The sequence below is a fragment of the Poecilia reticulata genome, linkage group LG4 (genome assembly GCF_000633615.1).
Source record: "Poecilia reticulata strain Guanapo linkage group LG4, Guppy_female_1.0+MT, whole genome shotgun sequence".
Taxonomy (NCBI): domain Eukaryota; kingdom Metazoa; phylum Chordata; class Actinopteri; order Cyprinodontiformes; family Poeciliidae; genus Poecilia; species Poecilia reticulata.
The window spans coordinates 23,297,611-23,323,189 of NC_024334.1; the positions used below are offsets into that span (position 1 = coordinate 23,297,611).

At 42.1% G+C, this 25,579-nt stretch overlaps 2 protein-coding genes across 7 annotated transcripts in view; one reads left to right on the forward strand and one right to left on the reverse strand.

Moving 5' to 3' along the window:
• unc13a (unc-13 homolog A (C. elegans)) overlaps positions 1–8,968 on the forward strand; it is a 52,221-nt gene extending 43,253 nt beyond the window's left edge. For 5 of the 6 annotated variants that reach the window (XM_008407155.2, XM_008407156.2, XM_008407159.2 and 2 more), the window contains 3 exons: positions 3,534–3,626; positions 4,373–4,532; positions 5,456–8,968. In XM_008407155.2, the coding sequence (XP_008405377.1) occupies positions 3,534–3,626; positions 4,373–4,532; positions 5,456–5,744 (542 nt within the window). In that variant the 3' untranslated portion in view covers positions 5,745–8,968. The remainder of the gene's footprint in view (positions 1–3,533; positions 3,627–4,372; positions 4,533–5,455) is intronic. The other variant, XM_008407158.2, reaches the window with a different exon arrangement.
• On the reverse strand, positions 8,377–24,886 carry LOC103463657 (unconventional myosin-Vb). The gene is made up of 35 exons (XM_008407153.2): positions 24,697–24,886; positions 24,017–24,127; positions 23,752–23,920; positions 22,757–22,901; positions 22,434–22,590; positions 22,209–22,352; positions 22,028–22,109; positions 21,838–21,945; positions 21,634–21,746; positions 21,098–21,366; positions 20,912–20,993; positions 20,046–20,186; positions 19,379–19,510; positions 19,207–19,290; positions 18,968–19,084; positions 18,780–18,877; positions 18,572–18,658; positions 18,107–18,427; positions 17,407–17,563; positions 16,282–16,521; positions 15,983–16,192; positions 15,414–15,507; positions 15,138–15,286; positions 14,813–15,028; positions 14,612–14,712; positions 14,023–14,137; positions 13,591–13,696; positions 13,310–13,432; positions 12,747–12,898; positions 12,457–12,546; positions 12,197–12,329; positions 11,805–12,102; positions 10,436–10,610; positions 10,254–10,334; positions 8,377–10,145 (listed from the first exon to the last, which is right to left on the reverse strand). The coding sequence occupies exons 1-35, from the start codon at positions 24,721–24,723 to the stop codon at positions 9,984–9,986; spliced, it is 4,989 nt and encodes a 1,662-aa protein (XP_008405375.1). The 5' UTR covers positions 24,724–24,886; the 3' UTR covers positions 8,377–9,983.
• Positions 24,887–25,579: the final 693 nt, after the last annotated feature.

Genomic DNA, 25,579 nt, shown 5'->3' on the forward strand with positions numbered 1-25,579 from the left:
GGCAGACATCAGGAAAAACATGATGGAAATGCATTAAAATGTGGAGCAATTCTGATGTAGCATGAAATCATCAAGAAAGGCCAGAGTGCCAAATGGGTCTGGGTGTGTGTGTGAATGAGCAACGTTACTATTCCTTCCCTTAAGGTGTAGAAGTACAAAGTAATACTTGTCAGTGATGGGAACCACAGAGGAAATCCCCTTTGTTCTGCAGGACTGTCCCTCTCTTTGTGCTGGAAATGAAAACCGGCAAATAAGGACGGATAACGTTCTTGTTGAGAAGATGATGGCTGCTGGCTCATTTTGTCTGGAAGGGCTCCCTGCCCCTGTTTGCTCTATCATCAAACACAAAGGAAAAAGCCCACACAGCGCTCGCATGCAGACTGAGAAAGAGACCTTGACTCATCTGCGTGATGCAAACTGAGCAAATCAAAAATATTCCCCTGGGTCAGGTGATTCAAATTCTGTCAGTTTAGTTTAGCATAAAAAGCTGTGACTCTTCTGCATTCAGCAGATTTTTACACGTGTACAGAGCATGCATGAAGCTGGATGCATTCAGTGAGCATTTGCATCCATCCTCTTTAATGCCTTGATGATCATGAGATGCTATATTTCAGGCACTCAGCTAAGTGTGAAATGATCAGAGCTCCAGCAAAAGCCTGTTGTATTATGGGTGTTTTATTTGGGAAAAAACACCAGAGAGAAGAAAATCCTTTCTTTGTTCACAACTGCTTATCTTTGCAGGCTCACAGGGTGTCTGTCCAGCAGTCATTGGGCAAGTGTATACACCCTGTACAGGTCCCAGTGCAGTACATCACATTGCAGACAACAATGCACACACATTTATAAGTAGAGATCAATTAATCTAATAGTTATGACTTTGAACTATGGCAGGAAGCTGGAGTACCAAGGGAGAACGTGGGGAGAGTATTCAAACTCAATGCTGAAAGACATTAGGCTGGGATTCGAGCCCTGAACTTTCTTTACATGAAAAGAAAATGCAATAAAATTAATTTTTGACATGAATAACAACTTCTAAAACATAAACACAGATTACCTAGTGTTAGAATGTCCCTATTTTTCATAGATTTTAACTTTTTTAATAGAGTAGTTAAACTACCTTTTACCACACTGCTTAAATGCCAGATTCAGTTCTGCATAACTACATGAGTGTAAAAAAAAAAGAAATCTGTGGGACAAATAAGCATGCAACAATGATGGTTCTGATTGTCCACACACTGAAAGTATAAATCTACTTTATCCCCTAATGAAATAAGTGAAGAGTCATGGGAAGATGCGACATTTTCTCTTCTGCTGTTTTTCCTGAAGAGGAAAATATAGTTAAGCTTCTTGGAGCATTTTTCTTCTTTTTTGCCAGCAAAGTTTCTTTCTCATCTTCCGTGAACGTCCCCCTCAGAATAGACAGCGCCAGATGGATGGCTGCTGCTCTCTTTGGTCCTGTTGGCAGAGCAACCACCACAATCCCATAACGCTCCCCAGAGAGCCGCAGAGAGATTCATGCCAGGAACACTCTGCCGTCTAACTCCCACAGACACCTTGTTTAGTGGGCGACTGGTTAAAACACACACGCGCGCGCTTCTAGTTGTTGAGTGAAGACACTAATTAAAACATAAAAAATTAATGTCCATCTGTTACTGTATCCTTCTGGAGGTGTATGTGGATGTAAACCACTTGCAGCACACACACACAAAAAACAAAAGCAGAAAGATGTGTCCACTGTCTCCTGATTCAATCCATTAAGGCAAGACAGAAACATCATCCGAAATCAGTCACACAGCTGGAGGAACCAGGCAGTTTGTCTCCAAGAGAGTCTCACTGAAATGGAGAGTTTATTTAAATTGGTTAGTTTCCTGGCATGGACCAGACTTTTAATCATAGTCTATAAATTGTCTACAGGGTTGAGGACTCTAAACTCTAAAACTGCTCAAGCTTGAAAGGATCATAAATTGAAACACTGCTAGTGCTCAACGGTCTATGTCCATAAAGAAACTTGTCAAGAGGCTGAGAGGCTGCCGACTGACAAAGAAGCATCTCCTCCAAAGCCAACACCTTCAAGCTTGACTGAATTTTTTACCGTCTGGATAAAATGGGTCAGACAAAAAAAAAGAAAAAAACATCTGGAGGTTATACTTTGTTTTGAAGCGGTGTCTGTGCCAGGACACCAACCAATGTAAATGAGCTCTACTATTTCAGAAGAGTGATCAAAAATCTAGTCAGAATTATCGGCGACAAGCTTGCTGACTGTAAAAAACATGTAGTTATAGTTTATAAGAGGCTTTTATTGATTATAAGTGAGGCTGTGTAAAAATATTTGTGCACAACTATCTTGTTTTTAAAATCACTGTATTCCAATTTTTCTATCCTGGAAAAAGAACTGTTTAAATGTATGCATGCCCGCGATGAGTGTCCATCTGTCACTAATGACTCGTGAATCTGGTGCTGGTGGAAGTTTATGACAAAAGTACAAACAAAAACTAAGAGTGCACAAGAAACATAAACCATGACAACCTGCCTTCACCATGATTGGGTGAAGGCAGTATATGGTGTGTGCACCTGTATAGATCCGTCTGAGCATGAGCTGACTTGATCTTTATCAGGATGTACTGCACACTATCAACTGACCCTCTGCAACATACCTCATTTCTTCTTGTCTGCCTCTTACTAACCACCCTGCATCTATACAGATACTGTGTATCTATAACTATGACCGTGTAAGAATTCAGTCTGAATTCAAAATTGTTCAGTGCATCTGGAAAGTACTCATCACGTGTCACTTTTCTACATTTTGCTATGTTGCAGCATTGTTCCAAATTATACTAGATAAGCCTCCCGTTATGACGAGGGGGGGAACATGTTGAGTGTTTTGCAAATTTAGTAAAAATAGAAAACCAAGAAATCACTGCCTTTGCATAATATATTGTTGATCCACTTTTGGCAGCAGTTGCAGCCTCAAGTCTTTTTGAATATGATGCCACAAGCTCAGCTTACCTCTCTGGCCTATTCTTCTTTGCATCAAAAGACTATATATCTTTATCCTTGGAAGCAGTGTTTTACATTTGCACAGTTCAGCTGCATACTGCATGTAAAAACTGTTACCTTGAGTCAAGGCTTCATCATTAAGTTCTTTTGTATTGTGGCTTCAGAGCTGTAAAATTTTTACCTCCAAACGCCTCCAATACTGGTTGTGTTTCTGCTCCTCAGCACAAATAAAAAAGCAGTCCTGCTTTTATCAAACACCTTTGCCCACTCATAGCCGCTAATTCTCCACTTGAAGACCACGACATGATCTTAATCGGATCCTTGTAGTCTATTTTATTTCCTGCTGTTATTTATGTTGTATAAAACTATAAGGGAAATTATCTGCGAATTTTAGTTTGCAATCCAGCCTAGGAAGAGAAAATGGTCATGAGAGCCCTCTGGCATCTGCTAATGTTTGGCTAGTGATGGGAGGTGGGATTATTTTTTCTTATGTAAAGTCTTAACAGTATTTCTTTTCTCCATTTTTTTTCTGTCAGGCACCGGAGTGGACGACGCTGTGGGCGAAGTGTCCATCCATGTGGAGGTTTTCACTCATCCAAACACTGGCGAACATAAAGTCACAGTGAAAGGTAAAGATTTTTTTTTCACACTCACATAGACAAAATAAAAGTGGAACTACTTTTTCAAAAGCGTGTCATGGGACAAACGTAAAATAGAGCTGTCAAATAAAAATATGAACATGCTAAATATATCCACACCTGTAGAATTGCTGCTCACACTGCAACCACACACCTCGAAGTGTTTTAGTATTTGGATATTCTGTGGTGCACCAAGATGATTTTCTAAATAAAAATATAAAAACATGTTGTGCATTAGTATTTAGCATCTTGTTTTTGTTGCAATTAAAGTGCAAGTTTAAAGCACATGTTTGTTTTTTTCTCTTTTTGGCTCATTCCATCACCTATCCATTTAAGTGGATGGCCATGTGTTGGTAGATTTGCAGCTGTGCAATGACTTACAAATCTACCAGATATACTCTATATATCTATATATATATATATTTAATTGCACTGGATTTTATTTAAGGGCATCAGAGTAAACGGCAAAGTGTTAAAGTTCATGGGGTATGAATAATTTTGAAAGGAATCATATTCTCTTCCTCTACTTTCACTCTCTGGGCAAGATGCTGCATCTAGGCAGCAAGAAAGCACCAGGATGTTCCTCTTCACTCTCTGCTTCTCACGACTCCACAGTGTCGCACGTTTTTTTTTTTTTTTTTTTTTAGTTTTGTTTTTCCCCCGCATGAGCCTCTTTCTCGTCATCACCCACACCTTCCCACTCGCTTTCCCTCTTTTTTGTCTCCTCTCTGCCTCAGTGGTGGCTGCCAACGACCTGAGGTGGCAGACGCAGGGAATATTCCGCCCGTTTGTGGAGGTCTACATCATCGGCCCCCACCTGAGCGACAAGAAGAGGAAGTACGCCACCAAGTCGAAGAACAACAGCTGGGCGCCTAAGTACAACGAAACCTTCACTTTGTAAGTTGCTGGTGATGTCGCTAGTTTTTCAGGAGGTTTAAGAGCTGCAGAGGGTTATGTAACACTCTCTCACCAGGGTTCGTATGGGTGCTTGAAAACCTTGAGAATGCTTGAATTTCAAGGTTTGGAAAGTGCTTGATTTCTGGATCAAGCCCTTGAAAGTGCTTCATATTCTAACTGAACAGTTTTGTAATACAGTGCAATCTAACGTTTGATTAAAAGCCTAAATCTGGAAAACGTTACTTATAGTTGAAACCAGAAGTTTTCAAATACAGACACATTTTTTTTCTCAGTGACTGAAGTTAAATCAGACCAAACTTTTCTCGTTCTAGATCAACTAGAATTAGCTAAGTTGTTTCTATTTACTAAATGGAAGAAAAGTTACCAAGAACATTAAATTTTTTTGTTTTTGTAACTTTGTTTTTTTTATTGTATTTAGGTAATTCATTCGAACAGGAAGCTCATTTACCTTAACACGATTTGTTTTGATTGTTTCAGTGTAATGAATATTTATTACACCTAATTTCTAAACTTCTTATTGAGTAATTGAAATAAAAGTTGTCATATATATCATAATTAAAACAATATTATTGAAATTGGGAGATCTATGTTGTTAAAATAATGATTTGCTCTCAGACCAGGTGTTTCAAACCATAACATTTAGTTTTATTTTAGTTTTAGTTTATCTTATTCCTTCAGTAGAATGTAGAATACTGCCATAAAAAAATATGGATACGAGTAATAAATGATATCATATAATAGCAAATTTAAACTGGGTTTTTTTTTAGTTCATTTGTATTGTTTTAACTCCAAAGCGTGGGGCTGGAAAAGTTTGACAACCTTTCTTAAAAATGCTTGAAAAGTGTTTGAATTTTAAAGTGGGAAAAGCGAACGAACGCTGACCCGCTCTCCCTGCTCCGCAGCACACTGAGCAACGAGGTGGGTCCAGAGTGCTACGAGCTGCAGGTGTGTGTGAAGGACTACTGCTTCGCCCGAGAGGACCGCACCGTGGGCATGGCCGTCCTGCAGCTCAAGGACGTGGCCTCCAAGGGCAGCGCCGCCTGCTGGCTGCCGCTGGGTAAGCGCATCCACATGGACGAGACAGGCCTCACCGTCCTGCGCATCCTCTCCCAGCGCAACAACGACGACGTGGCCAAAGAGTTTGTCAAGCTCAAGTCCGACCAGCGCTCTACAGAGGAGGGCCGTGGTTAAAAAAAATAAATAAAAAATGTCAGAGTGGGGCTTAAAACGTCATGTCTGGAGCTCAGTCAGACAGCCACTGCCCTGCGGCTCTCCTGAGTCACCGCAAGTCACTGCCAGGGTAATCCAGAGTTGTAAAAGCACAGATAAGACAGGAGGCACCACACACTCGGTGCTGTAAATACTTTCATTCCAGCGGCGAAGACGCAAAGCAAAGACGAGCATCACCAAGTCCACCAGTGTCTTTATTGTTGCCGATATGTTTTAATGATCCGTTTTGATTAGCGATCCCTATTTGCCGTGGAGGAACACACACACTTTCTTGAGTGATCAGGTTGAGAATTATCTTGTAGCCTCTAAATATTTTTAACTTTCTTTCTCACTCTTTTTTTTTTATTTTATTTTTTTAAGTTTCTGCCCTGTCATCCCTTCCCTGGTGTGTGCCCACTCAGAGAAGGGACCGCAAGTGCCAACAGATAATTACTGAAATATGCCAAGACCATTCCCAAGCACAACAGGACCGACCGTCCACCCGACACGCAACGCAAACGGGCTCAAAACATTCCAGATACCAGAAACAAAGCGCTTTTAGTTTATCACTCGAGTTTATTACTTTCTTATTCTAGATCTATATTTATATTTAAATAATTCTATATATGAACATGCATATATACAAAATATATAAATGGAAATATATAAGCGTACAGGATTATTCGATGGAGGTCATCGTAGTCTGTCTTTCCATTCGTCCACCCTGTAACAGAGCACTGCCTGACACCCTCAAGGCCTTTCTGTCCCGTTGACCCTCGCCCTCTGTCTGCGTCCTGTGTGGGACAGCATGGAGAGAGAGAAATCTGATGAAAGCACACATCTGAGCACTGTGATTCATCAGATTATACATAAGTATATATGACCGAGTGAGTGAGTGAATGAAAATGGACTCGGTGTGATTGTGAAGATGTCGACCTCATATAATCACAAAGAGAAGCCATCGAGGATCCGTTTAGTTTTTATTGGTTTGTTTACCATTTTAAGGCCAAAACTTTCATTTTTTTCCCGGTTATTTCTAACCTTTGTGTTTTTACTGCAAACATTCCTAGCAGCCCAGTCTGGGTCTGTCAGCCGTGCAATACAGCAGAGAGATTAAGACCCATGTCGTTTCCTTTCAGAATAAAAGCACTTAACTGCCAAATAAGGAGGAAGGGGAATTATTTAACAAACGAATACATGCATAGAGAAAATATTTTTGCAAAGTAGCATCATGTGAAGTGCAACATCTCGCCCATCACCAACCCAAGAGTGAGCACAGGTCTTCAATATTACCAATATTGTTTAGCTGTGTGATGCCTTTTCATTTTTTGTCTCATTTTTACCACAAACTTTGTTTCTTACTGAATTTTAGTAAGATTGACCAACACAAAACAAAACATTTGAGCAACAAGGCAGCTTAGAGTCCTTTAAATCATAAAAACAACAAGCAATCACCGACTGAGAAACCAGTGTTCATATCACATAAAGGCCCAAGAAAATACATGGATGTTTGTGGTTTTAAATTTACAAAATGTAAAAAGTTCACTACTTTTACGAGGCACATGTCACGAGCTTCACTCTGAAATCCAGAAAAGCCTCCGGTGAAGGGCTGCTGATCCAAACCGGAACTGGTCTGCATCCCACGTTTTAAGACATTAAGGTCCAAATGGTGTACAGAAACGTTTCCAATACTCAGTCACTGTTTAACTCATTTGTTGTCTTATGATGTTTTGACTTTCAATAATTATCTAAAAGATTTCAGGAAAAAAAATATATTAAATCCCTGAGCAGTTGAGGTATAAATTATTTTAGATTCTGTTAACTTTTCATCAATCTCTCTATATGTTTACAAAACCTCTAAAACTAAATATTTTTATGAGTTTTGTTTCTGTAACAACTTACAAGAATAAAGTAGAAGAAATGTGTTCAGGACTCAAATAGATGTATTTCTGGGTCTTGAATAATTAAAAAGGCCCCATTATTGAACAAAGTGGACCAACTGAACTCTATGCATCGGATCTGTAAACTATGTAGACGAGTCCTTCCTGAATCAGTCTTACAATGTTTACATAGTGGATTATTAATCTAATTATAGCAGCACAAGTGTCTGATATGTCGTAAAAGCCGTCTGCTTTCTGGGCCAACTATCAAAAGCTGTTGTGGCATTGATCAGACTGAAGTTTTGTTGATGTAGGAAAAGATGATCCTGAAGCAGAAGCAGATCGTTGTAAATAGCTGCCATGTAAAACACGCGTCAGAATACGTGAAGTGAAATTTGCTGCTCTGTTGTAGACTTGAATTTAGCATGGAGCGACACAAGCAGGTGATTATCAAGCTCAAACGGGTTTCCAGAATGAGCATGGAGCTACTGCTGAAAGATATAGGAAGGCCGTGTACATAATGGAGATGAATTACAAGCCATATGGATCTACTTAAGGCGCATGATTAGGAACTAAAATGAAAGTTTCTGACTTTCATTCTGGTTGTACACACATCGTTACACCGTGTGGGTTACAAAGGTCTTAAAAAAATGTATTTATAAATGTTGTGTAACTCTGGCATGTACAAGGTCTTTTTATTGGAAGAAAACATCTGCACAATCTTTTAATAAAAAAAAAAAAAAAAGTCATATAACTGACACCTAGCTGGAAACGCCACGAAAATAATCTTTATTTATTGCTGTTGACAATGATTCTGTAGTCGAGGAAGGTCTTCCTCCTTCTGGGCCGTTGGGTTTGAAGCAGAAGATGGAAGTAGATGAAGCACAAAGAAAAGCACATACATGACACACGGAGGCGGACAGACATGCATGATCACCCGCCCCTCTCTGTCCAGCTGGCCGGCCGAACCACATGGGGGCGCCGATCGTGTACTTCCAGAAACGGTGCATGACGGGAACAAGAAAAACACAAAAAAAAACCGTGTCGTGTCAGCACGCATTAATTATTTGATGTTCAATGCCAATTGTTGTCTTCTATATTTTGATATTTGGATTATTTTCTATTTTTCAAATGTTTGTGAATATATAAATATGTATTACTGATGTGTAGTGGGTACAAAGTACTGGCATGAGAATTTTTTTACACAAAAGATGTTTCTAATTTAGTTTTTGTTTTATTATTCTGGTTGTTGGGGCCCCGAGGCTCCTGAGACGACAGTCCAACTGTGTTTCTGCTACCAATAAAATATGGAAAACAGAAATTTAACACTTTTCTCCGTCGCTTTGTGCAAAGATGAAGCTACATTTACGCTGAAGTGGATACATTGGTTGGTATATCTGGTCAAAAACTGTGAAGTGGCCAATATGGTTCTTTTATTGTAGCTGTATATCTTAAAAAATAAAAAAAATCAACCCGACTTTTTAGAACATCTATTGGAGATAAAATGTTAAGGAATTTCATTTTTAATAAGAATCACCAAAGTCACACTTGTTGGCTTTAGACGATCTAAAAGATTCTGAGTCATTCCTGTGTTGAAAGCATGTTCTCAACAGACAACATCCATTTATTCAACAGAGCTCATGTTGTCATACAAGCCCACAGCATCACAGATCCTCCACCTTAACAGTGGGCATAAGGTGCCTTTTCACAAAACTTGCTTTATTTGAAAAACAAAAACATTTTTTAGACTGATCCAACCAAAGCAGAGTACAGATTATCAAACGCCACATGTTTACATTTGTGATGGTAAAAGAACAAACATTTTTGCCTTCTAACAAACCAGCTGATCTGTGGAAAACTTCTAATGCTGATTTCTAAAACTTAAAACTGCTGCAGACATTTTGGTTTTTCTTCCTTTTCCATCCTCACTGTGTGGTGGAAACAGATTGCCGTCTAGGGGAGAGTATCTAAACAAACTGGTTTCTAATGGCATTTATATCAGAGACAAATGGAAAGATATGATTTACTATTCCGAAGTTCTTTAGAACTCTTAAAAAAATAAACTGTTTACAGATTTGTTGAACCTGGGATTTTGTCAATATATTTTTTCAACATGGTATCTGCATTCATCTTCAAATTTAAGCCTGGACATTTCTACATGATCAGTATAGAACTGGATACGGTAGCAGAGACCAGTAATGCTGGACTCATTAAGTTAGAAAAATATAACCCGAGGGCTTCTTAGACTAATAATTTTTGTTTGAAAATAGTTGCGGCACTAATGGTCGGAAAGGCGTTTAAATTTCAGAATGCAGCATTCAGCATATGGAGTAGTGCTCTTCTAGGATCTGCGTAGAAAAGAGATCTTGAGGGAGTCTGGGATGACTAATTCGTCTGCGCTGAGGGCCGGGGGAGGCGAGTAGGGAACGGTGACGGGGAACGCTCTCCTCACGTCCATGAGGAGCTGTGGAGGCTGACTGTCAGAGCGGCTTCTGACAAGCTCCTATTGGAACAGAGAAGACCATCAGCACTGACCTGAGAGGCATCATTTTAACGAAATGATGCTTCAATCTGTAAAAATGTCAGATTTTTACAGAGGCGGGCGGTATACCTGGACGGTGCGAATGAAATTTAGAGAGACTTTTTCATCAAGATCACTGTGAGGAGTGTAGAGAGTCAGGATCTTCATAATCTGCAGAAAAGAAATACCCAGTGAGGCTTGGATTTAGAAAATGCCTGTAGAAAATAACATTGTTGAAACGAATTCCTTCTGGAAGTCAGAAACGGACCCACCTGCTTGCTGGAGAGAGCGGTGCAGGTCTGGACTATGGCCTGAGCATCTGCATCCGTCTTTTTCCCCACCTGCAGCAGCTGAACTGCCTGGATGAGCGGCTCCAGTGTGGCCACAGCGCCCCCTGCTGCCAGGCCTCGGCTGCGCAACCATTCTTCGAGCACACTGACGTTGTAACTGAGGGAATTAAAAACAAACAATAAAAATGTTCGCCGGTAAATGAGTTGGATGTGTTAAAAAGTGCAGCGCTTTGGGAGTTATAGTTATTGTCACAGCCCACAGGTTAATTTCATTTCCCATTTCAACATGGGGCCTTGAACGCATCTCTGTTTCAACATTCCAACCACAAACTAGAATGTAATTTATGCGATTACATTCAGCATAAAGTCATGAGCAATTTTTAAGTGGAATAAACTTTCTAAATACTTTAACATTTTGTTCAAAATATTGAAAACATTATTTTTTAAGTCTTCACTAAATCTTTGAGCTCCATCTCTCTCCCAATCCACTGGCAGCTTTCTGTGCTGAAGATTTATTTATTTCACCTTAGACGTTTCTTTATGTTCTGTGCCACACATGGCATTTTCCATGTAGGCCAGATACAGACTGGTGAAAATGGTAAGTCGGACAAAAGTCACATGATTAAAAAAATAATAATTGAAACTACTGGCAACCATTTAAACCATCAATTTAAATAAAATCCAAGACAAATGACTGCATTCAGACCAAAGTCCACCTTTTTGTGCCTGATCAGGGAAGCATGGAGGAGCTGCAGAGATCTGCTGCTCAGGTGGACAAATCAGTTTCCAAGAAAACTAGTAGGCAACTAAGTTTTTTTTTTTTTTAAGTTGCTCAGCTGCTCAGGTTAGACGGGGTCAAAATGTCATTTTTGGATCTCAAAACCCGAGTTCGATTTTTGTACCACAAACAAGTAAGATGATATGACAATTAAAAATAAATAAAGACATAAATCTTTGAACTCTTAAACAGTGGAAGCTGAGTTCCCAGATGACCGAGTCGATTTCATGAGATGAATTAGCGAAAGGATCTGTATCTAAATGAGCAAAGCTGGTAGAGATTTACACAAAAATATTGACTTAGCGGGGCTGAACACCTAAGGCGCGTTACACTTCTCATATTTTTATTTTAAATAGTTAAAAAAAAAAAAATCCAATATACTCTTTTATTTCACCATTATGCGATAACTTTGTGTCGACATTGGCAGTTGAATTAAGTTTATCCGACATGATCACCTTAGTAAGGATGTACCGATACCTCTCTGCCTTTTTCATTACATAATTAACGACATTAAAGTTACTAAATGGATAAAAAAAAAAAAACAGGCTGGGGCGTTTGTTTGCGACCGTGTACCGTATTTGCATGCCACGGCTCCAGCAGCACATGTCTTTCCTCAGCAGCAGGTTGTTGAGCGCAGAGGCGCAGATGAGGTAGGTCATCTGGCGGAAAGCTTGCTCCACCAGACTCTGGGGCAGAGCCTGGCGGCTCAGGGCGGCGTGAAGCACTCCGAGCTGCCTCAGCACAGACGCCATGGTGGGAGCGTCAGCGCTGAGCGGCCGAGGCTCCGAGCCCGCCCGCTTCCTGGAGACGACCAGTTTCACCGCTGAGCCGGACAGACCGGCGATGGTGTCGCTCTCCAGGAGGGCCGGGACTGAGGCGGAGAACGAGAAGGGAGAGGGGGAGTTATAAAGTTTAGTGGAGGGAAAAGCGTCGGCAGCACCGGCGTGACGTCACTGTAGAGTTACCGATGAGTTTCTGCAGCTGTGCCTCGGTGATTGAGAGCAGCTGCTGATAGGCCTGGATGCAAAGGTCACTCAGGGAGCGGATCAAGTCGCTCAGGTCGGTCATCATAGGAACGGGCTCATCAGAGTCCAGACTCTGAGAAGCCAAACACCAAAGAGTTGTTATCATGGAAACCACAACCAGACTGCATGTACAGTTTAAAAAAAAAAAAAAAAACAAAGTTCTGTCAGGAAACTGAAAATGACCAGCAGGCGTCGGTTACCCGTTTTGGAGAATGTTGGGTCAACAGGTCGTGCAAAAGAGCAACATTTTTCAGCCACAGAGCAGTCATGTCAAGATCAGAGGTTTGCTTCTGAAGAAGGAAAACGCTGTTAGAACAAGATCACACTGACGGAAAAGATTTTTTTATAAAACATTTTATTTCTCCAAGTGTTTGAAAGTTGGCTGCAGGTCCTCCCCCCTCCCTTCCACCCAACATGATGGGATCTGCCTCTATAATTACATTTCGCTGCTCCCTTCTGGCACACGCACAGCAACCAGAGCTCCGGTTACCTTGAGAGCGGCCTTGATGGCGATGAGGGCGGCGCTGCAGAGCGAGCGAGCGCGACCCTCGTCTCCGCTGCAGTCGGCCTGACGGACGCAGAGGAAGATCACGCTGGCCGGCAAACCGGGAGGCAGAGCCAGCGCGCCTTCAGAGCGGAGGTCTGCGGGACAGCGAGAGGACCGGAGAGGAGTTCAAGAAATGTGACCGAATAATTGTCATGCACCTGATCAAACGGGGTTTCTGTTTGGACTGAAGGGAAACCTGGCACAACAGAACACTGTATGTAAAAGGAAAAGAGAAAAAATTAAACCACTAAAACAAGTGGTGTTACACCAAGGTGTAAAACTCAATATTTAAAGTTACAATTATATTTAAAAAAAAAAAAAAAACTACATTTTTAATGGCTATATATTACTGTACAAACACTTATAAATAATTGTTTATTTTCCTTCAAAATAAAATAAAAGTTTAGGAAAATGATTCAAACACGTCCATACATTGTCTACCCTCCGCTTCCTCTGCACTAAAAATGAGTTTAAATGTGGAAGGTGCTGGATGAGACGGAGCTCACCCGCGATGAGGTTCCTGATGAGTTTGGTTTCGTCTCTCTTCCTGCACTCCAGCAAACCGGGAACGGCTGCCGGTTTCGGCCGAGCGGCACAGAACGTCTCTGTGGTTGGAGCCGACAGCGAAACTGGAAACGAAAGAAAAACTCAAACCTGACTGAATGGGAAAGAAAATTTTAAAATAAAAAAATATTTAAAAGTGCAAATGGAGACGACGTCACAGGACCATAGGTTTGTTTCACTGCAGTGATTTTACTTCGTGTTGGGCTCAAGGAGGAAGACTCACCTTGCGTCAGCTGGTGTCTGAGAGTCGCCGTGTGCCTCAGCTCCTTCAGCTCCCTGCGCAGCCTCATGCACTCAAACTCTCTGGCTTCCAGCAGCTGCCACACATCCTAATGGGAGAAACATTCAGACCCTTAACTTGAGGATCCAAAGTTGTTGCAGTTCAGTCACAACAGGAGAATCACACTTCACCGTCATGTTTAGAAATCTCTGAATAACGGCATAAATTATCAGAATCTGATCACCATTTGACACTTAAGGTTTAGTATAGAGAAATCTGAACGTAAATAAGGAAACATGATCGATAAAAAAAAATCCAAATCTCATCTTAAACTTGCTCTTTGTTACAGATCTCTCTTGTAAATGAGATCTTAGATCCCAAAATAAAAACTTACCAATGCCGCCGCTGCTTTAAGCAACTAGATTACATTCTCACCCGTTTCTTTGCAGGAGAGGAACCAGAACAGATCTTGTGACTGAGCTGGTTCCTCAGGTCCTGGAGTTCGTCCTTCCACTCAGTCTGCTGCTTCTGCAGCTGGCTCTCCAGAAACCTGACAGACACCAGGACAGATTAAACGCCTTCGCTGAAAACATCAAGCATGAAGCTACAGTCACTTAAAAAAGAAAAAAAAAAAAAAAAGTGTTTATACCTCGAACTTTTTCACATTTTGTTGCAAACCTCTAATGCCTTTTCTTAGTAGAGCATAATTGTGAAGTGGAGGTGAAATTATACATTGTTCCTACAAATAAAGCCTTGAAAAGTGTGGCACGCACCTGTATACAACCCTGTTTACTCTCAAACCCCGGAATGAATTCCAGTGCATAAAATTTTGTCATTAAGCAAAAAACGGAATTTTACAAAGACCAATTAGGAGAAAAGAAATGTCTAAATGGGTAAAGTTGGTATAGATGGGTGTGTATATAAAATACTTGTAAAATTCACTGAAGTTTGTGGCTATAACATCATAAAATGTGGAAAAAGTGCAAAGGTTATCAATACATGTAGCGACAGAGGAAGAACTGACTTGTTGGCCACTCGTACGGCATCATAAGCGTACTCCAGGTCTTCTCCTTTCTTCTTCACTGCCGGGTCTTTGGCCACGTCCACCTTCTCCATCAGCTGATCCTGTCGAAGCCAACACACCAACACGTCCGTGTGTCGTTCACAAAACGTCCCGCGCGAGTTTAAAACAAAAGCTTCGTTCCCTCTCGGGGCGTTTCCTGACCAGCGGCGTCTCCGAGCTCAACACCGAGATTCTCCTCTCCGGAGTCGGGGACGTCACGCTGATCCTGCGCCTCTCCTCAGGGGACGGGAACGCCGATGCGAAGGGGGACCCCGAGAGCGGCGTGAGAGACTGGGGCGACAGCGGAGTGGAGCACGGAGAGAGAGGCTCGGAGATCAGACTCTGAGCCGAGTCGGTCCTTCTGTGTCCTCTGGAGCGCTGCGTTGGGACGAGAGAGAGAGAGAGAGAGAAAGAGAGGGGGGCGAGAGAAGTGAAGCTATCCAGCTGGACTAAGGGTACGATCTCTCATTTAGGTGCTGCTGTGGACCTCGGTGAGCAGATTCATCTCCCTCAGGTTGTCGTATCTCTGCTCCAGTCTGGTGAGCTCCCTCAGGAGACCCTGGTACTTCATCTTCTCCTCATCCAGCTCGGACTGCAGAGCTGCGCTGCCCTCTAGCACGGCCTTTTGTATACACTCTGCATACATAAAGAGGATAAACCGAAAGAAAAAGTGGGAAAAAAAAAAAAAACTGTTCAAAACTGTGGCAAGACGGGGAAAAAAAAAAGTTGATTAATGCAGCGAGGAGAAGAAGTAGAGCCGCACCGTTTTGTGTTCTCTCTTTCTCGTGGAGCCGAGCGGTGAGATCTTCCTTCTCCTTGCTGATGTTCTCCTTGTCTTTCTGCAATGCTTGCATCTCCTTAGACAATTACACGAGTATTAAAATCAAGAGAAACAGCAAAAAAAAACCAGAAAATTTTATGAGTATTTTGATCTCGTTTCTAGTGCAAATATCTTAGTACACGTGAAACGAGACAAAAACTAAATTACAAGCAACTTTCCAGCAACAAATAGAGACTATAGCTAGCTACATACATACTTTATTGATCCCAAAGGGAAATCATGTTCCTTAACATTGATGAAAAAGTACTCGAATCTGCCAGTGGAACAAGACATTTTTCCCTCATATGGAAAATTAATAATAAATGTTAAGGAATTGTTGAGATAAACTCCTACATCATGCCAAATAAATTTGTCTCATCTTGAGTGTACTAAGATTTTTGCACTAGAAACCTAAAAAGCTTTTGCACTAGAAAGATTTTGTGTTTTTGCAGTGCAACCAATAAGACAAATGTAGGAACTCGTCTCCTTTAATTTCATTCGGATCGTTTCACCTGTGTGAGTCGAAGGATCTCTTGAGCGGCTTTCTCCTCCGCTCTCCTCTTTTCCTCCACCTCCTTCTTGCTGACCGCCGGGGAAGGCGGCGGCTTCTCCAGTTTCTGGTTTTCCAGTTTCTGGATGATCCCCCTCAGAGCCTCCAGCTCGGCGCTGGCAGCCTCTCGCTCCGAGTGGAGAGTCTCTCTCAGAGCGGCGCTCTCCCTCGCCTTGCCACAACACAGAAAGCGTGACGAAACCAGATCTCTAATCCGGCAGAATTTCATGTTTTAGAAATCAGATTCTCTCCGTGACCCACCTGTTGGTCGACTCTAAGCTGCAGCTGCATCAGTTTGACCTCCATGCCCTTGTTGAGCTCCCTGTACCGCTCCACGGAGCGGGCCTCGGCCTTCAGCCTCAGCAGCTCCCTCCTGCTGGCCTTGCGGCGAACGCAGCACTGCATGAATATGACCGCGGCGCGCACCCGCCGGTACGCCCGCCTCGCCAGCCAGCCACGCACCGTCGCCTGGAGCAGCACGGCGGCCCGCTCCGCCATCAGCTGAGGGGCAAAGGAAAAAGACTTTCACTTGTCAGATGTGAAACTCGGTGGTGGAGACGGCGCTCAAACACCGAACTTAAGTAAAAATGTTTCTTTTACTAGAGTACATTTTTGTCTGTTTATATGTACTTATAGACACTTGCTTTTAAATATAAATTAGTACTGAAAGTAAAAATGTTTTCTCTAATGGAAAGGTCTACATAAGTATTTTCTCTTTAATACATCAATAGTGTGTCATTTTAATGAACAATACTGCGGATAAAGCATCTTTTTATTGTGTTTACTCCGAGTTTATTTCAGGGATGACCTGCAGAGTTAAATGCCGCCAAGCTAAACAAGAAAGAGGGATGATTATACCTGTGAAAGTTTTTATTCAGCACAAAGCTAAAATAATGTGTTATTTTAACATACAAGCAAAAGTTATCTGGCTGACAAAAAAAGAAAAAAAGAAAATCTACACTAGACACCCTAACATAGGAATAAGCACTGATCATTTCCACTCCAGTTTGTCAGTATAGATTAAAAAAATATTCTATATTCAACTTTGTAATGTCTCAATGGAATCTGGGGATTTATTTTACCGTTTAGCTCGAATAAGTCATCGATTACTTTCAAACTTGTAAGCAAATGTAAAAAAAACAACAAAAAAAAACATAATGTGATAGGACGTGAATGAAACATGTAATGCAACACATTATGGAAAAGCAGTGGAAAAGAATTGACATATATTTAATGCAAACTAGAGTGGAGTAAAAATTGAAAGTACCCTGGAGTAAATTTAAAATGTACTTAACTAAAGTACCTGGACTTTGTTACATCCAATCACTGGTAATTCATAACTTCGACATCAGGTAGAGAGATAATATTCCGGCTCTGAATGCTGACCTGTCTGTATCGGCGGCGTGCCAGAGTCCCCCTGGTGAAGGCCTGGATGGTGACGGTGGCGTCTCGGATCATGAGGAAAAGCTGCCTGACCACCACCATCCGGTACGTCTTCTGGATCACTATGGCAGCCTTTGTGTAGCGCAGAGTCAGAGCCCGCCTGCAGACACACACAAACACACACAGTAAATAAACTGTTTTCAGACATGCGTTGGTTTGAGCAAACTGGTCATTTACTAAAACTGAAAAAAGCAAATAAAATCAGAAAAGCTAAATTTTGCTATGAATGTGACTGCAGGTCACTGATTTTTTTTTTTTTTTTTTTTAAACACACTTACTTGTGACTTGTCTTAGCATGGAAACTTGAGCATTTTGTGACACATTATACATGTAGACCTGCTGATCAAGTATTAGTCACTTTTAAAGAGACAACTTTGTAGTGTGAAGTATATATTTTCTTGTTTTGCTTCCATTAAAGCAAAACTAATATTTTTCCCCCTCCCCACCTGAGCTGTGGACATCTGCAGCTCCCCCAGAAAAACAATTGGACTCTTGTCTACTTGAGAGTAATCATTTTGTGGCTCTCAACCAAATTCAGATGAAATGGTTCTAGGGGTGTGAATCCTTCGGTAAGGCACCGTGTTCAGTGGATTGTCCAGAAGTCCAGAGAGCTAGAAGCTCAATAATAAACATCTCTCCTCACCGTCTGGCCAGAGCTCCTCTGGTGAATCTCTGGATGGTAGCAGCCGCCCAGAGGACCCGGCTGTATCTGATCCGAGCCAACCAGCCTTTGGCGTGGCGCTGAATGGTCACAGCAGCGGCACACAGCCGCTCGGACCTCAGTCTCTCCAGGACGGCCACCTGACCGGCTCGGAAAAACACTTTGGTCTTTCCGAAGCAGTACTGGTCGGTGTCTGGGATGAGCTGAGGCAGAGCCCGTCTGCATGAGGCCTGAGCCTGATCCTGGCTCTGGGGTCCTCGAAGGAGGAGACGATACCTGCTGAAGAACTCCTCGTATGTCCATCTGGGTGAGGAGGTAAACATGTCATTTGATAGAAATTAACTTCAAATGTTAAAAATATGGAAGGTTTAGACTCTTTCACTTCGTCTCTGGTGTTTCACCGTTTCATTTATTTACAAAGAGTGAGATCAACTAAGTGTCCAGCACCTGGATGGATAACCGGCTGCGCTGATGCGAATAGTTTCCAGAACCCCACAAGCTCTCAGCTGCTGCACCGTCCGCTGTGGGTCGAACCTGTAAAAAGTGGAGGACAGACCTTTATGAGTGCATGCAAAGACAAGACAAAAAAAAAAAAAAAGTAATACATATGCACACATGCTTTGGTTGGCATGATCGAATAACAGCACAGACTCACATAAAAGCTGCTTTTTGGTCGTTGGGTTTAATACAACGCACATAGTGAGGAGTGGTGCTGTTCAGGGTGTCCATTAACATCTGTAAGGACTGACGAAACTGACCAAAAAAAAAAGCAATGCACTATGAGGCTGAGGCTTAAAAAAAACAAACAAAACAAATGGGGAAAAAAAAAAAAAGAGAGCTCACCTGGTAGCCTACAGTCAGCTTGTGTTCTCTGGCGGCTCTTTTTCCTGAGCGAACGCTCCCATTGGCCACAGAGGGAGCACCTCCCTGCTGCTGGAACAGCTCAGCCACCAGCTCAGACTGAGAGAGAGAGAGAGCGAGAGCGAGACACACACACACACACACACACAGGGAACGGGGCGGCACCGTTTACTGAGAAAACACACACCATTGTTTGACTTTGGTATTGATCAGGTCTCTACCTGACTTGCTTTGAGAATGTTGATGAGCTCCTCAAACACAGTGTCTCGGTTCTTGTCTAGAAATCCGCCGCATTCATATTGCACCTGATTTGAGGGGATAAAGATATTTAAAAACGCATAAAATATTGAGTTTTATAACGGGTGGAAACAATTGGAGCGTCTGATTCCTTACCGTGTCAGCAAAGTGGAAAACAATGAAGGCACTGTTTGTCATCCTGGGCTTCCCAAAGTGAGGGTGGGACTTGCTGGCCAGGTGTTGGTCGTACAGCTTTCGGGCCCAGTTCTCATCAGACCCCTTCGGCATCTGGGTAATTCAAGAAGAAATATATGCGTCATCTCACAGACAACCATGATGGAGCATTTCAAACATCGTGAGTTAATACGTTGAGAAAGAATCAGTACATCGATCAGTGTCCACTTTTTCCAAATGTTTCCCAGTATGTTTAATTGCGAGTTGTTTTCTTCCGTACCAGAGCCAAATGAAATTGTTCATTCATTTTTTTTCTAAACTTACATTCCATCCAGCACATGTGGCATTAGCCTGAAATGACTTTTTGGGGCCAAACAAATAAACAATTTAATCCTTAGAAGTAAAACTGATGATGTGTACAACTGAGACTTTCAGCTGCTTCTGTTCACTGCTGCGATATTTTCCCACAATCACTGCATACAAAAGATAATGCTGACAAAGTTACTGGGAGGATCGGGATTGTAGATCCAGGAAAGGCTGGAATGATGCCAACATTTGGAAATTAATTGAGACCGCCATGAGCCAAAAGCCACAAGTTGTGAGAATGGCGATTCCTTTCGAATTAGCAAACAGAGACTCCGAGACTGACCCGGCACTCTTCGTCCAGCAGGTCAAATATTCCCAGAGGGCCTTCGATGAGATTGATGCACTCCTGGTTGTCGCTGAATTCGATCCGGTTCCAAGCCAACTCCTCCCTGACGTACTCCTCCTGCTCCAAATGGAAGACGTGCTTGAAAGAAGAAAAGACAAAGATATATAAAAGTAAACTTGGGAAACAGATGAGCACAAAATATTTTAGAAAACATGAGCCTCTGCTGTCAAAGGGGTTTACAAAATATCAAGACCACATTTAGACGGGCAAAAAGGGAACAAAAACAGAAAGTAATATAAAATGGATGAAAGAAGACAAGCAGATGAATCGAAATTGAATTTCACATTACATGAAAATATTTCCACTACTTGTGAGAAAGTCTCTATACATGTTCTACTTGTTTATAAAATGCAAAAACATACAGCATTTTTTTTTTTGCTAAAACAGCATACTCATGATCTGCAACCATTTCTACATGAAATATCCAATCAGGCATTACAATCTGTAGAAAAACTTCTATTTTCACAGCATCTGTTGAAGCTCGTAAATTACTCCGTTGTGGCCGCAGCTTCACGGTGGTTGCAGCTCCCGCACTGCAGAAGCTGAGCTTCTGATTTTAGGTCAATTGGCTGCTGGGACCGCCTTCAATTTTGTATTGCTAATGTTATTCATACAGAAAATTCATACAGAAAATCCATTAATTGTATTAGAAATGTAAAATTAAAATAAAAAGGAATGAACATTTCCGTTGCAAAGGCGGAAGGGCAATGCTAAAGAGAGCATAAACATGAAAATATAAACCTCATAAATAGAGCCTTCGCGGTTCTGTAAAACATTTAGAGCAAACATGCGATGCAACTCACCCTGTTAAACTGCTGCTGAAGTTTTTCGTTTGCATAATTTATACAGAACTGCTCAAAGCTGTTCTGGTCAAAAGTCTCAAACCTGCAACCAACAAACAAAACGAGGGACTTGTTAAACCATTACACACAGAGCAAGACGTGAGCTCTTGCTGCACACAAACAAAAGAGCCAAAGGTCATCATTTACCCGTAGATATCCAACACTCCTATGAAAGATTTGGTTTTCCCCTTCTGCGATCGCAGGGCCGAGTTGAGCCGCTGGACCGTCCACGTGAACAGCTGACCGTAGATGTGTTTGGAAAGAGCGTCTCTGGCTTCCAGAGCCTGCTGACCAGTCATGGGCTTCACCAGCATCTCTCCACCCACCGCCAGCCTGCGGCTGCACAGCCAGTGAGCCATCTGAGATCCCTCCACTCCCAGCAGCTTGGAGAAGACGGCCAGAGAGCGGTCGTCTGCCTGAGGAGGAAACAGAAAACCCGTACTGCTACAGCTTGCTTCAGATCATCAAACATATTTTAGTGTCAGGCAAAGATGACCCGAGTGAATACTAAGGCACTCAGGTCATCATCAAGAGGGCATCATCCACACATGGAGAAAACAACTGCGAATCCTTCCAAGAAACAATTCATCCAGGAGGTCGCAAAGGGTTCAAAACCTTTTTCACATGACTACAAATTAATTAGAATATGAAACAGGAGAACGGAAATGGATAATAATGATTACGTTGATGTAACTCCTGTCGGCGCTTCTGCCGCTGGCTTGAATGTTGACGTTTCCCAGGTGCAGAACGGCGGACAGGATCCTGAAGAGCTCCATTTGCTGCTCAGGCTGCACACCTGCAGATTCATCATAAGGAAGATGAAGCTTCTCTGTTCATGCTGTTGAACTTTACATTCATACAAACGTGCGACTTTAAGAGCGGAATACCGAGGACGGTGAAAGCCCTGCGAGTTCTCTCCAGGTCCGACAGATCGTCCGTGCCGGGAATCTGCATCTCTCCTCCCTGTTTGGTGTAGTGGAAATGTTCAGGTGGCTCTGAAGTAAACACATCAAGAACATGTCAGTCCATCAGCAGAGCAGGAATAAAAATCAGAAGCGGTGTGAAGCAGGGGCCCACCCAGTCTGAGTGATCTCATTTCAGGCAGATCTCTGGCTGCACACAGCTGATAGAATATGTGGTAGTTTCTCTCTGATGACGCCTTGCACATAGAAAAAATAAATAAATTAAACAGGGAAAAAACTCATGAGTATTTGCATCATTAAGAACTTTAAATCAGCAACAAGCTGAAGAATCCCACCTGAAAGACAACCCTAGACTTCTCCAGCAGATAGGTCCGCATGTTTGCCCCGATGATGTCCCCCTTTCTACCAAAACCGATCTCGATGTACTTCCCGAAGCGGCTGCTGTTGTCATTCCGGGTGGTTTTGGCATTCCCTATGGACTACAAACAAAACAGAGGCGTGACATAAAAAAACAGAAAGAAAAAGCTAAGGGTGAAACCATCCCCCGCCCCTCCATTTACCTCCATGATGGGGTTTGAAGCCAGCACCCTCTCCTCCACGCTGGTCTGTTGAGCCGCTCCTCCGACCACAGCAAAATATCGCATGGTGAATTTGGCTGAAACCGTTTTTCCAGAGCCAGACTCCCCACTGATGATGATGGACTGATTCCTCTCTTCCCTGAGAAAAAAAAAAAAAAAAAAGTATTTACATAGCACATTTCAACACAAGAGTCGCAAAGTGCTTCAACAAACTAAATCACAAACACACTGAATCTCTAAATGGTCTTTACAGATTAAGAGCCGTGGCAAAAACTGAACCCGTCTTCATTTCCTTGACCTCTCACCTGGTCATGGTGCGGTAGGCGTCCTCGGCCACAGAGAAGATGTGAGGCTCCATGTCACCCATGTCCTGACCGCTGTAAGCGTCTATTACCTCCTCGCCATATATGGACAGCTGATCGTAGGGATTTATGGCTACCAACACAATACCTGCAGGGAGAGACAGAGAAGGAAACCTTCAAAGCATCAAGCATATCCTGAGGATAAGACTGTAAGTCAGTTTTTAGTTAAAAAGGGAAAGCAAAGCTTAAACACTTGTTCAAGATCTTTAGCTTAACTGTAAAACTTAATTTGATTCTAGTTGTGATCATGTCCATGTAAATCAGAGGTTATCCATCTTTCATACCCATTAAAATAACATTTTATAATTTCACAAACAACCCTTAATGTAATTTGCCGTATTGCAACGATGAATATGAATGCAAATTAGTGCAGAAAAGTGAAGTGGAAGAAAAATGGTAAATTGCTCTAAATTTTTTCGCCACACTGAACGCAATGTGTTAGAACGGCCTAGTCAAAGTCCAGACCTAAATACAACTTAGAATACGTGGCAAGACTTATGAGTTGCTGTTCTCAGATATACTCCATACATCTGATTCAGCCTGATGCGACATAAAATCCCAGCAAAGTACAGTGAAACATGTGACCGCTTTATCTATTCTGCCTAAACAGATTGACGTTCAAATGATACAGATTTTTAACTCCACAAACATTTTAAAAGTGATTTTAAATCCTCAGTCTAACTACATCTTCTAAAAGTTTACACACTGTGAGGATGTGGGAGTTCCCTCCGAGTCTTAACCTTTGAGTTTATGATTTGGAGACGTTATTACCGGCTGTAACAACACAAACAGAAGCACCCAGGAGCAGGCCGCTGTTTTCTTTTTTTATTACCGTCCAAAAGTTCTTCGATCTTCTTCCAGCCCCGTTAGATTTCATCTATCAAACATAACATTCCCCGAAATGTTTCTGCCGTCTTGTGGTCATTGTTTAGTCTCACCGCAGTACGTGTAGATGCTGCTGTAGTCCAGGAAGCGGACCCGGAGGTTGTGCAGCACAGCAGGCTCGTGCAGGAAGCTGAGAGCCGTCAGGTCGTTCTCCCCCTCCAGGATGTCGGGATTCCCCAGCGGGGGGAGATCGGACGGGGAGTCCACAGAGTAATGGACCTCCTAACCAAGAGTAAATTGAGTTGGAGGTCATCAGTGCTGCAAAAATCAATTTGTATTTCGTGACAAACTTAGTTTTCATGAGGGAAACTGGCTCACATTTCCATTCTGGAGTCGCAGCAAAAGCTGTTCGTCTCCGGGTTTGTAGTCCCTCAGGAGACTGGCTGAGACCCAAACTGCTTCTGGGTCAGGCACCCACACACCTGCCCCCTGACGAAGTGACAAGACAGGTGTGTAACTACAGAACCGCTTAGAATCAATCAATCAATCAATCAAATTTTATTTGTATAGCACATTTCAGCAGCAAGGCATTTCAAAGTGCTGTTAGAAGACAAACACATTCTGCAGGAAAGCAATCCGAGCATCAGTTGAGAAAACATCTTTATAATCAGGATTTTTTTTTTTTTCTAAATTGAACTATTAAATTATGCCGTCACATTTCCTCACCCCACCCCGGCTGCTCATTTGACACCCATCAGCACAAAAAGCTCTTAAACTGTTAAAAATTAACACTGGTCATCCTCTCTCTGAACTGCCTGTGTGCGTAACTATTTTTCACCGGCAACATATTCATTTATTCATTTGCTCCAACAGATGAATTTAAACTCTTTGCAGATATTTATCCGAGTAATTTGAAATCTGTCAGGTAATGAACAGCTTTAAGAACAACGATCCTACCAACCCGTCATCTGGGGGGCCAATTCTGAAAGTTAAATTAAAGTTAATCTGCACGCTTGATGTATATAAATATTTACATGTATTTCTATATTTCAGCTCACCTTTGTGTATAGCTCCAGAGTTGCCATGTTTTTATCCTTTCCAAGCTGTGAAGAGACTTGATGTGAAACCTCAGCCCGGTCTGCATGTTCCTGCCCGAGGAGCGGCCGGTGTCCTCTGCCTCCGTCCAGCTGACGGCAGTTTTGCACTTTGTTCACACTCACATAAAGAGGCGAGCGGGTTAACTGTTAATCTGCAGCAAATGGATGAGCAAAGATTGATAAATCACACTCAGGAGCAGCAGCTCAGGATATTCCCCCCCCCCTCTCAGTGGCACCTATTTGCTAAACTGAGGACAACATCTACAAGGTCCTTGACTGATATTCATGCTTAACTTTTTCACATTTCGTCACATTGGGATTTTAGGAGATGAGTTAAAAAAATTTTTTTTATTTTAATCAATATAATAAGTAACTTTTGCCATTGATTTCTATGTAGCTGATTTTACTCTACAGGTCAGCAAGAACAATAAAGACAACTTGTCTTCAAAAGTCCCACGTCAGCAAGATTTTTGCAAAAGTTTGTAATTAACCAATTATTTGATTCAGGTGTGTTGGAGCAGGGATTCGTCCAAAACTTGCAGGTCAGTGTCATTCAAGGACTGGAGTTGCAGGCTTGTCCCTTATCCAACACACCTGAATCAAATGGATGAGTTCCCTCATCAACATGTCATTCCACTTCAGGTGTGTAACGGAAGAGACTCGTCGAAACCTTGAAGGGAAGTAGCTCTCCATGACTAATCAAATAATGTGTTAGGATGGCCCAGTCAAAAAAAATTAAATAAATAATCCAGAATACATATCGTCTTTAAAACTGCAGCATAAGAGAGCAACGCTATCCTTAGTTTGGGCTTATAAAGTGATTGAAGCAAAATAGTTTCTGAAG

Excerpts from the sequence above, each read along its gene's own strand:
- LOC103463657 (XM_008407153.2), bottom strand. The coding sequence starts at position 24,723 with ATGGCAACTCTGGAGCTATACACAAAG. Across the intron at positions 15,508-15,982 it reads AGATCCTTCGACTCACACAG|GAGATGCAAGCATTGCAGAA; the intron begins GTGAAACGATCC and ends TAATTGTCTAAG. Across the intron at positions 14,138-14,611 it reads GCCGTACGAGTGGCCAACAA|GTTTCTGGAGAGCCAGCTGC; the intron begins GTCAGTTCTTCC and ends GGTGTCTGTCAG.